The 14,332-nt window shown below is 37.3% G+C and overlaps 1 protein-coding gene across 1 annotated transcript in view; it reads right to left on the bottom strand.

Moving 5' to 3' along the window:
* The window catches only part of prkdc (protein kinase, DNA-activated, catalytic subunit), a 110,478-nt gene that overhangs the window by 4,952 nt on the left and 91,194 nt on the right, over positions 1 to 14,332 (bottom strand). The window contains exons 71-83 of the mRNA XM_062979346.1: positions 13,950 to 14,134; positions 12,304 to 12,487; positions 11,801 to 11,961; positions 9,921 to 10,132; positions 9,380 to 9,467; positions 8,960 to 9,103; positions 7,064 to 7,268; positions 6,104 to 6,171; positions 5,413 to 5,633; positions 3,668 to 3,760; positions 2,462 to 2,548; positions 1,510 to 1,581; positions 323 to 524 (exon numbers count right to left, since the gene is read on the bottom strand). Coding sequence (XP_062835416.1) covers positions 323 to 524; positions 1,510 to 1,581; positions 2,462 to 2,548; positions 3,668 to 3,760; positions 5,413 to 5,633; positions 6,104 to 6,171; positions 7,064 to 7,268; positions 8,960 to 9,103; positions 9,380 to 9,467; positions 9,921 to 10,132; positions 11,801 to 11,961; positions 12,304 to 12,487; positions 13,950 to 14,134 — 1,922 coding nt within the window. The remainder of the gene's footprint in view (positions 1 to 322; positions 525 to 1,509; positions 1,582 to 2,461; positions 2,549 to 3,667; positions 3,761 to 5,412; positions 5,634 to 6,103; positions 6,172 to 7,063; positions 7,269 to 8,959; positions 9,104 to 9,379; positions 9,468 to 9,920; positions 10,133 to 11,800; positions 11,962 to 12,303; positions 12,488 to 13,949; positions 14,135 to 14,332) is intronic.

Below are 14,332 nucleotides of genomic sequence, written 5' to 3'. Positions count from 1 at the left end.
AAACTCTCTACTCTTGCTTCAACTCTCACCAGCCAAAGTTATTAGTGAGGAATGATGGGACTTACAGTATAAAATCTGGGTGGCCACAAATTCCCTAACCCTGTTTTATTTATTCCATTAGTATTCTTTCCTTCTTACTGATTTATATGATTAACAGAATATTGATTAAATGAGTGTTTAACACCTTTTGTTTTCCATTAAAATAAGGGCAAACGTATTTTTGAGCTTTTAACATTTTTCAGCTTTAAAAGATCCTACTCACTCATGATAACTAAATTTGTATTGCATAATTATTACAAAAGATAAGAACAAGGGACAATACCTGAGTAGCTGACCCAAAAGCATGCCCAAAGTCTATTCCCACCATGCCACCTGTTTCCATGTTGATCATAAAATTGGATAAATGTCTATCTCCAATGCCAAGAATCCAGTGGCTGATGCACATCAATGCGTGGGAGCTGGCAAAATGGGATCGCAGAGACAACAAAGCCTCTGGAGTTGTGCTCATCTTAACAAAGGCTCTCCTGGAGAAAAGCAAAATATGAATGTAGTAAAAATAGGTGAAATGTGGCTTGGGAATTGTATCTTGCTCCCAAATTCCAGCAGTGCTGTCCAATTTAAAAATAAAACAGATTAGGAAACCCAAAGACTGGAAGTTCTGTCTAAAGAACTGCCTCTTGTACACAATTTTCTTGACACAGGTTAAAACATCCAAGATGATAATGAGTGAGAAGACAGAAAAAGGATTACAGTGGTACAGTTTATCTATGAAAACCTCTGAGGAAGGTTTTTCTTTGGAATTGTGGGCTGGCAACCTGTCTGATAGCAAAAAAGGCAGGAAACGAGGGAGCCATGACTTTCAGCTTTATGCGAAGTTTTGTGGGCAACCATTAGGTATCATGAAGTGAACCATTACTATTTTTTCAAAGTCCATCCTTTATGCATATCATAAAAGTCCCCCCTCTCTCTCTCTCTCTCTATATATATATATATATATATATATTCCCCCCCCCCCCCAACACACACCTATATTAGGAATATTCTTCCAAGATGGCTCCCACATCCAGACAGCCCTGTGAACTCCAACAATGGAACTTGACCAAACATATCCAACATGATCAACTTTAAGTGCTGATGGAGTTTGGTGTGTGTGTGTGTGTGTGTGTGTGTGTGTGTGTGTGACCCAGGATGTTGGGAGTTATAGTTCATCCATATTCAGAGAGCACTGCAACCCTCACTAATGATGGGTGAGGCAAGTAATAAAAATATTATTATTATTATTATTATTATTATTATAAGGGGGTTGAGGGAGGATGATGAGAGGTATAGTCCATCCACATTCAAAGACCCATTTGTATCCTACATCCAGAGAACCATTTGGATTTCTAATAGGTCCATTTATAAAATCCAAAAACCAAACAATTGCTACTTCGAGTATGTATCCTTACAAAATACCCAAGCCGGGCATTGCTGGATACCTAAGCTAGTAGTATATAAGAATACACTTACCTTAGCAAGTCTTTAGGAACACGATTCTCTCGACGTTGGAAAGACAACACTGTTTCTGTACGACTAGCTCTTCTGGAAAAAAAAAACACTAATGATTAAAAACTGAAATCTATTAAGAATCAGGAATCAAGCAGAAACAACTGCTTTCACTATTTCATATATCTTTCTTAAATGCTTCTGTGTTCTCTCTTGACTCTGAGGTGTTGGATTATGAGCTTCTTGAGACTATAAAATATGGTGAACATTGATGGTACTGGATAAAGAAGACAATCTGTACATAATTCAGCTCTTTGATGCTAAGATTTTAACAATGTGATCCTGGTCCAAAGACTTTGAGCTATGGACAAATGAACAAAGATGAGATGCAATTTGTTGCATCTCTAGATAGAAGACACATAATTCAATTGGATCAGATTACACATAATCTGATCCAATTGAATTATGTGTCTTCTATCTAGAGGTGCAACATGTAATTCAACTGGATCAAGCGGCTGTAAAATTAATTCCAGTGATATCTGGATTACCTGGTTTGTGGATGGGGCTGAAATGAGCCAAGTGCTCTTTCTGTTAACTTTCCTAATATATCTCCCAATTCACTCCTCAGCCTCAATTACACAGCCATCCCCAAGAGTGCTTGCTCTCAGCAAAACTCGAAAGGGGGAGCCCCGACAGTGGAAACTTCTTCCCAGACAAGGCGATAACAATCATTCCAGCCCCCAAAAGTCCTTGTGAAGAGACTTAAATGTCTTTAAAAGAGGAAAAGTGCTCTTCTAAAAAGGGAGGAAAAAACAGGGTTCTGGTTCATAATTTTCCTGAGATCGAAGATCATCTGTTATGACAAGAGTAGCATAATCAGAGTCTTTCTGGCATCAGAACATGGTGAGCTGGGGGAGCGGATAATGACAACGACTTCTAATATCATTAACTGATAATAATTATTTCAAAGGCATACTTGAACATTGGCATGTAGCGTCCAATTCCTTTTGTATTCCCCATCTTGGTTAGCCAATCACTATAATCCGCGTGAGGACCTGCAGGGCTGGGCAAAGGGAAAAAAAAAACCAGACACAATAATCAAGCAATTTAGTTCTGAATCACCAGAAAGTTATGAGCGGATCTGACTTTTTAGGATGAGAATACTATAGCCTGGTTTACGCATTAAGAAAGAGTATTTCAAGAACCCAAACAGAATGCTAGCGAACAGTCCAAACAGAATTGTTTGATGAAATAGTACATGTGAGTTTTGCTTAGTGACTTCTATTTTGTTGTGTGAACCAAAAATCATACTGCTACTGCTTTGGTTTATTTGTTTCCCAAGAAAACAGAACAGGAGAAGCATCTGTTTCAGAAATAACTGGGTAACCAGCACCAATCCTGAAGCAAAGCCCCATGAATGGCTTGGCCTTTGTAAGCCGCATCGAGTCCTTCGGGAGATGCTAGCGGGGTACAAATAAAGTTTAATAATTAATAATAATAATAATAATAATAGATGATGTACATTTATAGCCAAGGTAGAGACAGGCAGAACCTTAAGAGTTAATGAATAACAACAGGAAATATTCTAGAAGTAATCTTTTTTATTTTTCTATTTTGTTAGTTATAATTTTTTTGGATATATTTACATAGTTTAGATTCACATTTAGGAAATGTGGTGAATTTCGTGTTTAATTAAGTTTGTCTTTGTCACATGTGCTATTCAATGATATTATTTTTAAAAGAGTGATTTCTCCTCAGACTTTCACCACAGGAATTCTAGCCCATTTCCACTGGTATCAATGCAATGCTGAGTAGGCATCTGCACTGCTCTCCCTTCTGACTGAAGTTCACTTCCTGCTTAGTCAAGCTAAAATAGAAATATCCCTTGCTTGTAAAAGGTAATCTGTTGATAAGAAAATGGTGATGACGAAGCAGCCCTTGATGATAGCAAGCTCTATGTTTACTTAAGCAGGGAGGGAATCTGTGTCAGAGGTGAGATAGCACCCATTAAACAAACAGCTGCCAATTATTAATCTAGGCCAGGAAGTACTTTGACTTCTGAAGATTAATGTGAAATGCTCCTATAGATATTACTACAATAAGTATTAAATTAGTGTTACAGATCTTTACATATCCCCAAGAGACATCATTAATAAATCAGAACAGGATTGTAAGTCATTACCTGTTATAATCATTTTTTTCCTTTTCAGACATGCTGTTCATGAGGAACTCCTTTAAAGTACAAGTGTTCTCAAGCCACTCAATCAGTCCAATTCTGTAACAAAGCATACCAAACTACATCTAAGTGATAAGGCAAAAATCACAAAAAATGTGCTTAAACAGCAGCAAGTTGTTGGCATCTGTTGCCTATAGATATTAAAATATCATGTACACAAAAATGTGAGCAAAAGGTAGCTTGAAACAACATCCTTACTTCATTCAAATAACTGTAAGATATATGTATGTTTCAGCCTATCAGTTGTTTATATGAAAGTAGTATGCACTAGTTAACTATTAGTAGACACTTGATTCTATATACAATCAATAGAATCAGAATAGGCCTCATGTATCACTTAGTCTAAACCCTAGCTCAATTCAAGATCTTCAGCTAAAGTAGCCCCAGCAAATTGTCCAGCCTCCTTTTTGAAGACATCCAAAGAAGAGACCTCACTACTTCTCTAGGCTAGTGGTTCTCAACCTGGGGTCCCCAGATGTTTTTGACCTTCAGTTCCCAGAAATCCTTACAGCTGGTAAACTGGCTGGGGTTTCTGGGAGTTGAAGGCCAAAAACATCTGGGGATCCCATGTTGAGAATCACTGCTCTAGGCAATTGTGATCCTATTGCTGAAACACTCTTACTGTTAAGAAGGTTCTTCTAAAGTTCAATCAAAATTTATCATTGTGTAATTTATTTATTTATTTACAGCATTTATATTCCGCCCTTCTCACCCCGAAGGGGACTCAGGGCAGATCACATTGCACACATAAAGGCAAACATTCAATGCCATAACATAGAACAGAGACAGAGACAAGGCGCAGGCACGGGCTGGCCTCGAACTCAAGACTTCTTGGTCAGAGTGATTTGTTGCAGCTGGCTTGCTTTCCAGCCTGCGCCACAGCCCAGCCTGTAACATACAACCATTAGGACTTGTCCTGCCCCCACCCCTTGTTCAGCTTGATACAGAGTGCAGTCACTCCTCAAGTCTTCTCTTTATCAAGCTGAACAAGTCCAGCTCCTTCAGTCTTTCTTCTTATGTTCTGTGTTCTATACTTCTTATCATTCTTGCTACCCTTTTGTGAACCTGTTCCGGTTTGTCTATATTTTAAAAAGCCACCTAGAATTGCATGCAGTACTTCAGATGAGGCAGAATATGGTGGAACTATCACTTCACATGACTTGGAAACCATGCTTCTACTAATGCAAGTTAAAATAGTATTTGCCTCATTTGCTGCGCCATCACAGTGTTGGCTCATGTTCAACATCACCCTCAGTAGCTGTGGACATATTTACTCTTTTTTTTACTATACATTTAAATATGCTGTTATTAAAGCCATGTATCAAAAATGCAGCTGGCATATGAAACAGCTTGAAGGACAGAACTGTCTTTTGTTTCTTGAAAGTCTGCCTATGTTTAAAATGACATCCAAGGAAAGATGCATTAAGCAATGAGCAATTACAGAACAGCATACAGACGTTTTCTTCATAATTCTTTTAGTTTGGTTTACAGGTCTGAAACTTGCTGTCCAAGAATACAATATAATAAAGAAAAAAAAATGGTCTAAACCCAGCATTATGCAAAAGATAATGATCTTAACTGGCTAACTATCTTTGCTGGGGCTTATTTTCTGGTTAGGTCTTATTTTGGGTGAAACTGAATAATAATGATGGGTATAGATATGCTATTTAAGGAAACATTAAAATGAATACCTAGTAGTCATTGGTATAACTTGGTAAGTTTTTAACTGCATGTTCCTTTGACTGCAGGCAGCATTCCGTGAAAGAATAGTATTCATAACATCAAAGAGCTGCTCAATGCGTTGGTCTTGCCGGAGATCTTCTCCTCCTTTCACAAGAAAGGGATATTCCTGCTCATCACTGCCTCTGATTATTATTCGTGTTGGTTTCCGGATAGATGCCATTATTTTTATCTAGGACAAAATTGGAAAAAGGAAAAAAACAGAAGTTGAGAAGAAAACATTGTAACGTAATTATGGCAGAAAAGAAAATCCCCTATATTTCTGAGAGTGTGTATGTATGTATATATACAGTATATATGCTCTCCATATATGCTGGCCACATTACCTTGGAGGTGTCTACGGACAATGCCAGCTCTTCGGCTTAGAAATGGAGATGAGCACCAACCCCCAGTGTCGGACACGACTAGACTTAATGTCAGGGGAAAACCTTTACCACTATATATACACATTTATTTCAGATCTGTGTAATTTTACCAGTTGCACAGGTACCATACATACTTGCTTTTCAGATTTGGAGGTTACTAGTATTCCATAATGATCTAAAATAGATCAAATTGATCTGGACAGAATCAATTTCTTGCATAGACCATTTTCTGCTACATCATTAACATCACACCTCATCTATTAATAAATTAACATACCCGCTCGTCAAATCCAGCAATTTTGGCATGGTATTCTGGCAATGGCTTTCCTTTACCATCATATTGTCCTAAAAAAACAGTGTTTAAATTGATATATCAGACTGTGCTATTTCATTATGAAAATCAAGTCACATCATCTTGCAAACATGTTTTGGTTTTTTCCACCCTAACCCTGTGGAAAGCTTACAGCGAAACTATCTGTAAAGAAATTGCTTTTTGGCTTGACCAACTATGACAGGCTTAGAAATCTCTGTTCAGTTCAATAGGAGACAGAAAAAGTACTACTCTGAGGAGGAACTGGAAGCTTTCAGGTGCTTAAAAAAGGGGATTTGTACCTAATGGACCAAAACCACACTATGTTCTATTTAGAGACAAATAGGCAGCAACAAGAAGGTAGAAGATCAAAAGATAGTAGCAACAACATGTTTTGTGCTCACTATGATATGTCAAAAGCTTTAGTAGTATATTCATGGTCTGAAACAGTGCATTTATGATTGGTTTTTAAACTACATTTTAACTAAAATGTACATACAGAAACCGGCAGCTTTTCCATTTGAAACAAAGCCCCAGTAAAGACAAACATAAATCAAAATTAACTAATTTTGATTGTGCTTTACAATATCCATATGAGAATCAAAAGAAAATGTATCCCAAAATGAATCCATTTTATACAATGCATCTACCAAGTCTATTAACCTCTGATATGCCAACAACAGTTTACCTATTTCTCCACCTTTTAAGTTCTGAAATAACAATTTTAAACACAAAATTATCTTATTGACAGAACAATTTTGCCATATTCTTCCAACTTAACTGCTTTTAGTTTTAAAGGTATAGTTAGAACTTAAGACGTCTTTGTGAGACATCAGTAATAGCACTAGCAAAAATCATTCTTTTTCAATTTAGCAATATTTATTTGTTCAACTAATCTTCCTTTTCTCTAATGAAGGCATAGCTTACCAGGAATTTCAAGCTCTGTCCTTAAAAATTCTGACTTAAAATCACTCATCCAAGGAGAGCATTCTTTCAGATTCCCAGGTTCTTTCTGACATTCTCTCATTTTTGAAAGAAGAGAGTCTGCAACTGGGTTGAAGTCACTGCTCTTCATATCTAGCAGCTTGGAACCTTCTCTTCCAAAATGACTATCAAATTCCTTCCCAAATTTCTGAAGCAAAATAATATTACAAGAAAAGCATTATGATCCATAACAGACCATGGCTCAATACAACTAACTGGAGATGCCATTCACCTGCAAAAAGTGAAGTGATGTCTGTGACTACTATAAGCTCTGGCTCAATCACAAGATAGATCAAAGAATATTTTGTGCTGTTAAGAGCTACTTACGCTGTTGGAATATGAACACACCGTTCTAAATCTGCTGAAGGACATCTAGGATGTTGGGAGGGATGATGATCTGCAATCACCTAATTGCCTTCTATCTTTACTTGGAAAATGTATAACCATGTACAAATGCTAAACATGCTGCACAAGCATATACAAATGCAAGAATGTCTCCAGTCCTTTGCTATACTTTATGAAAATGTGAAAAGCTTATCATGAAGTATTTTAAAAACCTACTTGCACTTATCATAAACAATGGCTATTATTTCAGTACTGTATTCCCCTATGATCCTGGAGTAAGTACACTTGGTTCCTGCTCCCTATTACCCTCACAACTCTGCCTAAGAGATGATGATTGGCTGAAGGAGACCTGGTGGACTTTACAGCAACAGTGACTAGAAATAATTCTTCTACTAATTTGTCATTTACAAGCCTAGGTTTTGCTACCAAAATGAGTTGTCTACAGGCATTTGTTCATTAGGTATTGCAAATCCATATATATATGTATATGTATGTATCTACACAGTAGAATTAATGCACTTTGACATCACTTTAACTTCCATGGTTCAATACCATGAAATCATGCAATCTGAAGTTTGATGAGGCACAGACGACTAAAGACCTTGTAAAACGACAACTCCCTTGATTCCATAGCATTAAGCCATGGTAGTTAATGTGGTGTCAGGATGCATTAAGCCTACAGTGTAGCTACCCTGAGTTATTTCCCTGCTGGGGCTATCAGCAATTACACTGGGACATGGCTTAGCACTGGGCTAATATGAATGTGCACTGAAGGGGAATTTTTCCAAGGAAGTTCAAGCTCTCCCCCTTCACTAAGAGACAAGACACACTAAACGATTTTTAAAAGAATCCATTTCACAGGACTCTACACAACAAGGCTGCCAGGAAAGAGGAAAATCGTTAATAAACAACACGCTTTATAAAAGCTGGAATCAAACTTTAAGGAAACAAAAAATTATGCAGGCCTCTGGAACATGCTCTCAAAACATTCTTGATAACATATGGAGAATGCAACTTAAATAAAGACAGTACAAAACCCCTTATCGTGTATTAGAACTAGGGCTATTACTACATTCCATTATTCTGTTTATATTAACAGAACAACACAGAGGAAGAGACTTTTCTGGGGATAAAAACCAACTGAAAAGAGCAGCTCTAGTAGGTCTTTAGAAGGCAAAGAAGCAATTTGGAATGAGGGCCTCCTTGTCTAGTCAAACAGAACACTCATGCTAGGAGAAAGATGCATACAAATGGTTCTTCATTGGAAGAAAGGAAGAAAAATGGAAAAAACAAACACACATCACAGTTGTGTTTGTAGTGGTTTCTTGGACATTAGCCAACTGCTAATTCTCCTAATCACAAATCAAGGTTGTTGATGAAAACAAATAATATCAAAAAAACAAAAAAGGAAATGAAAGGAATAGATACCAAAAGTCCAAGTAATAGGATGCTTTTCAAATAACAGAGTGAGTGAAGTCCTATATCAAGACATACCTTAATAAATTGCTTTCTGTACAACCCAAGTCCTGGGGCTTGTAGATTTCCCAAATTCTGGTACATTCCATCATACAACCGTTGAATGTTATTTTTATTTATCTTAGTTTTTCCCAATTCATTCCTGATATCCTCAGTCCAATCCTATGAATCCAAAATAGTTATTTTGTCTTTTGACTTACAGAAAGCTCAAGTTTAAACACAGTGGCTACTGATAAAGATTATGCAACAAAAATAAAATAATAATAATAATAATAATAATAATAATAAAACTCTATTTATATCCCACCTATCTCCCCGTAGGGAGTCAGATCAGTAACACATTTTCAAATCCCTTGAATGTTCAAAAAGCACCACATATAAACTAAGTATCATAATCTCAAGGTTTTTTTTATCATATGAAAGTTTTGAACATCTTACCTTAAAAAGCATCATAGGACTGGAAAGTTGTTCCAAGGCATGTACAAAATCCCGCACCACTCCTTCTTTATCTAATTTGCTCTTTATCCTATGAAGGAAGGAATGACAGAATGCAGAACAACCACCCAAGAAACTGGTCACAGAAATATTTTTCTCTGCTTTTGTAGAAATGATACAATTGATCTCTTCTACCAGAAAGAGGTTTTGTTAAACAACAAAGAACCACAAATGGGATCAAACACACAATCATAGCTATAACAGGACAGTGAGAAAAGAGAGAAGGCATGTTGGCTTAGGAAAAATATTTGGATCCATCTCAGAAGTATGTAGAGCTAAAGAGCTAAATAAATGCAAAGGGAGATGTCAAAAATATTTCTTGCCATATGCACGCATGCACACAAACACATGTCTAACTTTAGAAAACATTACTTCAGAGAATATCACATATGATGTTATTAACATATAGCTGGCATTTAAATATAACCCTTTTGCTAATAAAAAAAATTGATTTCAAAAACAGTTTAGTTCTTTTGGTCATCACCTTTCTACAAATTCCTTATTCTTATGGCCTGTTATGGTTTCACGGAAAGAAAAGCTTTCACTGCTGATCATGAAGGGGTACACGATTGCCTGTGGGTAATTGTTGGCAATTTCTTCCACCGTATGCTGCACAGCGCGCGCTTCCTCCTTGTCAAGCACAGCCATCAACTGACTGATCCAGCCAATAAACTGCCAACAAGGAACTGAAGAAATCTGTAAAAACATGTAATATCTATGTTAGCAAGCCCAGTATCTCTACTTAAGCTAAGCATAATCAAATAGGATGTAACATACTTTTACAGTGACAATTTTCATCTGAAAATACCATACTTCACTGCATAATCATTGCACCCTGTTTCAGTTCAAAAATTAGTTTTTAGCCTTTCATCTCATGGATAATTCTGCCCATCATGCTGCTTAAAAGCAGCCATGAATTCACGAGTAATTGCAAGCCTAAAATTCTCAGAAGTGATTTAAAAGAACACGAGGTTCCCATTGAAAGAAGTGATCTAAAAAGTGTGGTGGTACCCTAGAAAGTAGTAAATTAAATATTGAGGGAGTTCTATTGAAAAAAAGTGTTCAGTTTCTCTACTTTTGCTCTGTTTCTCTATATTGAGTAAGTACTGGAATGGCCACACACCATATTCTAATAGAAAAAATCAGCATAAAATCTGCAACGATTATGCAGTGAAATATGGCTTATATGGATTATAACAATCCATATCTACTTTTGGCTTGGGCAAAACACCCTGCAATATGCGTCTGAAGCTTTTTATAGCTGAGGTAATATTTCTAAGCAAAGCTGTTTAAAGTTATGAAGCAACTGTTCAGAATTTGCAACACAATTCCATAAGCATTTTATGTAAGTTTTGAAAAAAAGATAACAGCCGAGTTTGATTTCATAGATGTCATCAACAAATGAAGTGACTGTGTTTGGGTGGCCACCACAGACTTCTATTATTCAAGTGCAAATTGTTACAATGAGAAAGAGTCCAAAATATCCTTTTGGGTAGGCCTTATAACTCTATAATCTGTCTAGGCTCTCCAGTGCAATTCTATGGTCAGCTTCTGCCAGAAGCTGATCATAGAGGTGTTCTGGAGAAACTAGAGATTCTTAGAGAGGTGTTTTCCCTAGTAAAAAAAAAATAAACATTTTTAATCTGCAGTCTAACTGTTGCAGTCCAACTACCCCCAATTGTTGTGAATGTGGAGTGAATGACTAGTAGTCATTAACAGACTTCATTAATCCCCTTTATACGCATCATATATCATGCCCTCTTGTCTTTCTGAAACCCAAAACACCCCTGACGTTTAAATATTTTATCACAGGGAAGTTGCTGCAGTATCGTATTCACTTTCACTGCACATTTTCTGTCCCTTCCTATTTATTTCAAATATTTCTATCCCGCCCTTCTCACCCGAAGGGACTCAGCTCTGTAATATCCTTTTCTGAGATATTGCAATCTAAATAAACATGGTATTCGAAATGTGGTTACACAGTAGATTTTTATCATGGCTTCCCAATACTATTTTTAACATTCTTCCTGATAAACCAAAGCATGAAACTACTTTTTTCATTAAAAGGTACATAGTAAGTCAGTATTTTAACTGAACCATTAGCAATAGACTGAAAATTCTTTCCTGGAACGGTTAATATCAGCTGAGATCTCATTTATATATACATGATTTCCAGTCTCAATAGTTATTGATTTACACTTACCTATATTGAACCAAATGTCATTTTACTATTTTTTTCATTAAGTCTAGAAACTTTTGAAATTCTTCACACACTTTTTTGTCTCCTAATTATTTTGTATAATTTGATTTCATTTCAGGTTTTATTCATCTCTTTTGTTTCTCCACAGAAATTAGTAAACTCACCTCTTGTACCATGAGGCCTAATGTCTCTCTTGGATACTTCCCTACAACTTGTAATAGTCTGGGGAATTTTAATCTGGCTTCTTCTGAATTGAGTTTTAAAGCCTTTATTACTTTCTCTACTAGAATGCCTGGGAAAGCCTGCAAATCCACAGCATCTATACCTGAGAAAACACAAAAATAACCAAAAAAATAAATGTCACTTGTGCTGTCAATAAGAAATTCATCTATTAGAATAAAATGTCTTATCAAAGCCTTTATAAATGAAATCCTTTGTTTCATTTGCCCATAGTTGAGTATCTTTTTCTGATTCTAGCAAGGTGGTTCTACTGTTTTTGTTTGTGTTGATAAGAAAATACAATTATGACTTTATAGAGTTAGATGTGCTGATAGCTGGCCAGAAGGAACTTTAAAGAACATAGCCTGATGCTTCAGTGCAGAGTTCATAGATGCAAGCATATTATAAGCAAGTTCATTGCTATTTAAAACATTGCTATTTAATTTACTTGCTGATCTTTCTTCTTCTTCTTTACGAAGATGTCTGTCACAGAAATTAGCTAATGTCATGTAAGCATTTATAATGCCATTCGTATCCATGTGATCGGTTGAAATGGACTGCACCTCTTCTTCAGCTTTCCTCATGGCCCCTTTGAAGCACTGAAAAGCTCTCTTGTTCAAACCAGCAATAACCTGAAATTGGAACAAACCATCACAGATGTGTGAAGCAAAGTACTGAACAAAAACTAATTAAAATTAATACTAAGGAAGCAAAGGTTATGATTCCTTAAACAAGATTTTGAATGCTTTCCATGCAGACATAAATAAAGGCGATATTGATAGGTGAGAGGAAGTAAGAAAAATGGAACCTGGGAGAAGTCTTAATGGAAGGAGCCTTGCAGCAAGCTTTAGGAAGGAAACCCAATGAATGCCACTGCTCTACAGGTTATATAAGAGCAGAACCATTCTCTCCAATACCCTAGAGCAGGGGTGTTCAAACTTTTTAAGCCGAGGGCCAGTTCACATTCCCTCAGCCTGTTGAGGAGCCAGACTATAATTTTAAAAAAGCATGAACAGGCTATACACACTGCATATGTCTTATTTGTAGTGCAAAAAACCCAATACAATATATAAAACAAAGAACACTTTTAACCAACATAAACACATCAGTCTTTCAATGGGAAGTGTGGGTATGCTTTTGGCTGGTGAGAGAGTCAAGTTAATTAGAATTGTTGTTGTTGTGTGCCTTCAAGTCGTTTTGGCATATGCTGCCTGAGTCTACTGGAGGATTTCCAGCAGAGGTGGCATGGCCATTTGTTAGGAGGGCTTCTACTGTGATGGTGGTGGGAGCTTATAGTTGCCACCTGGCCCTCCCCTCTACTTCCCAAAAGAGGAGCTGCAGCAAAAGGCAGCCCTTTTGGAAAATGCGGGACAGTGATGAAGGATGAAAGCGGGAGGGAAGCCAGGCAGGTGCCGGGCCTCCAGGGCCTGTCATGCCTGGACACGCAGTAGCAGTGGCATTGGCAGCAGTGAGCACCTGGGGCAAGCAGGGCAATTGGGGAGCCATCCTTTGCAAAAAAAATAAAAATAAAGAAGAAGTTGTGGGGGAAGAGAGGGACAAGGATCCACTGAGACAGGATACTCGAGGCCAGAGCTACCTGGGGAGAAGGTGACAATTGGGGTGAAGGGATGCAAGGGTATCTCTGTTTCTCTCCTCCTAAGGAGCCCGTTTTTTGGGGGGGCCCTGATCCCCAAGAAGGAATGAATGAAAGAACGAAGGAAGTCAAGAAAGGGAGGAAGGAAGGAAGGAAGGAAGGAAGGAAGGAAGTCAAGGAAGGGAGAGAGGAAGGGAAGATGGAAAGAAGCAAGTGAGAAAGGGTGGGAGACCTGGAAATTTGAATGGGTGCCACATTTAACTCTTGGGCCAAACTGTGGACATGTTTACCCTAGAGAATGGAGTCCCCCAATAATACAAATTACCTGTAAATAAAGTATGAATTAAACAAGGTATTACTCTATGACAAATGATATCAGGGACTATAGCCACAATCTATGCATAATGAGAATGAACACATCCCCTGGCATCACAGATCTCCATTCTGAATTCCAGTTCAAAAAGAATAAACAATTCACTTCTAAGAAGAAGCAAAAATACCTTTTCAATGTTATCAGGTCTTTCTCCTGAAAGCACTAAGACTGTTTTGGCTTTTTCTTCTTCAATTTGGCGAAGACAGTCTGGATCCTTGCAAAGCGCACTGGCCATAATGTAGAAAGTGGTACCAAGGAGGAGGTTTTGGTTGCGGAAGTTGTGTGCACTCAGGCTGCCAGACTTAGTCTCATCTGTTGGATCAAATGGCAGAAATCATATTCTTATACTAGTCTTCAGGGGCTGGATGAACCTCCTGATGAAAAACATTTTTTTCAAGACTTACAAAAAAAGCCATGGAAAAAGGGGATATGCTAGATGAATAAAGAATTTTGCATAGTGTGAAAAGTCATAATTCTAGATCCCAGGATGACCAAATAAGCTGAAAGCTG

Source organism: Anolis carolinensis, chromosome 4, assembly GCF_035594765.1.
Source record: "Anolis carolinensis isolate JA03-04 chromosome 4, rAnoCar3.1.pri, whole genome shotgun sequence".
NCBI lineage: Eukaryota > Metazoa > Chordata > Lepidosauria > Squamata > Dactyloidae > Anolis > Anolis carolinensis.
The sequence above is the reverse complement of the archived record's forward strand: the minus strand, read 5'-3'. Positions and strand labels throughout refer to the sequence as shown.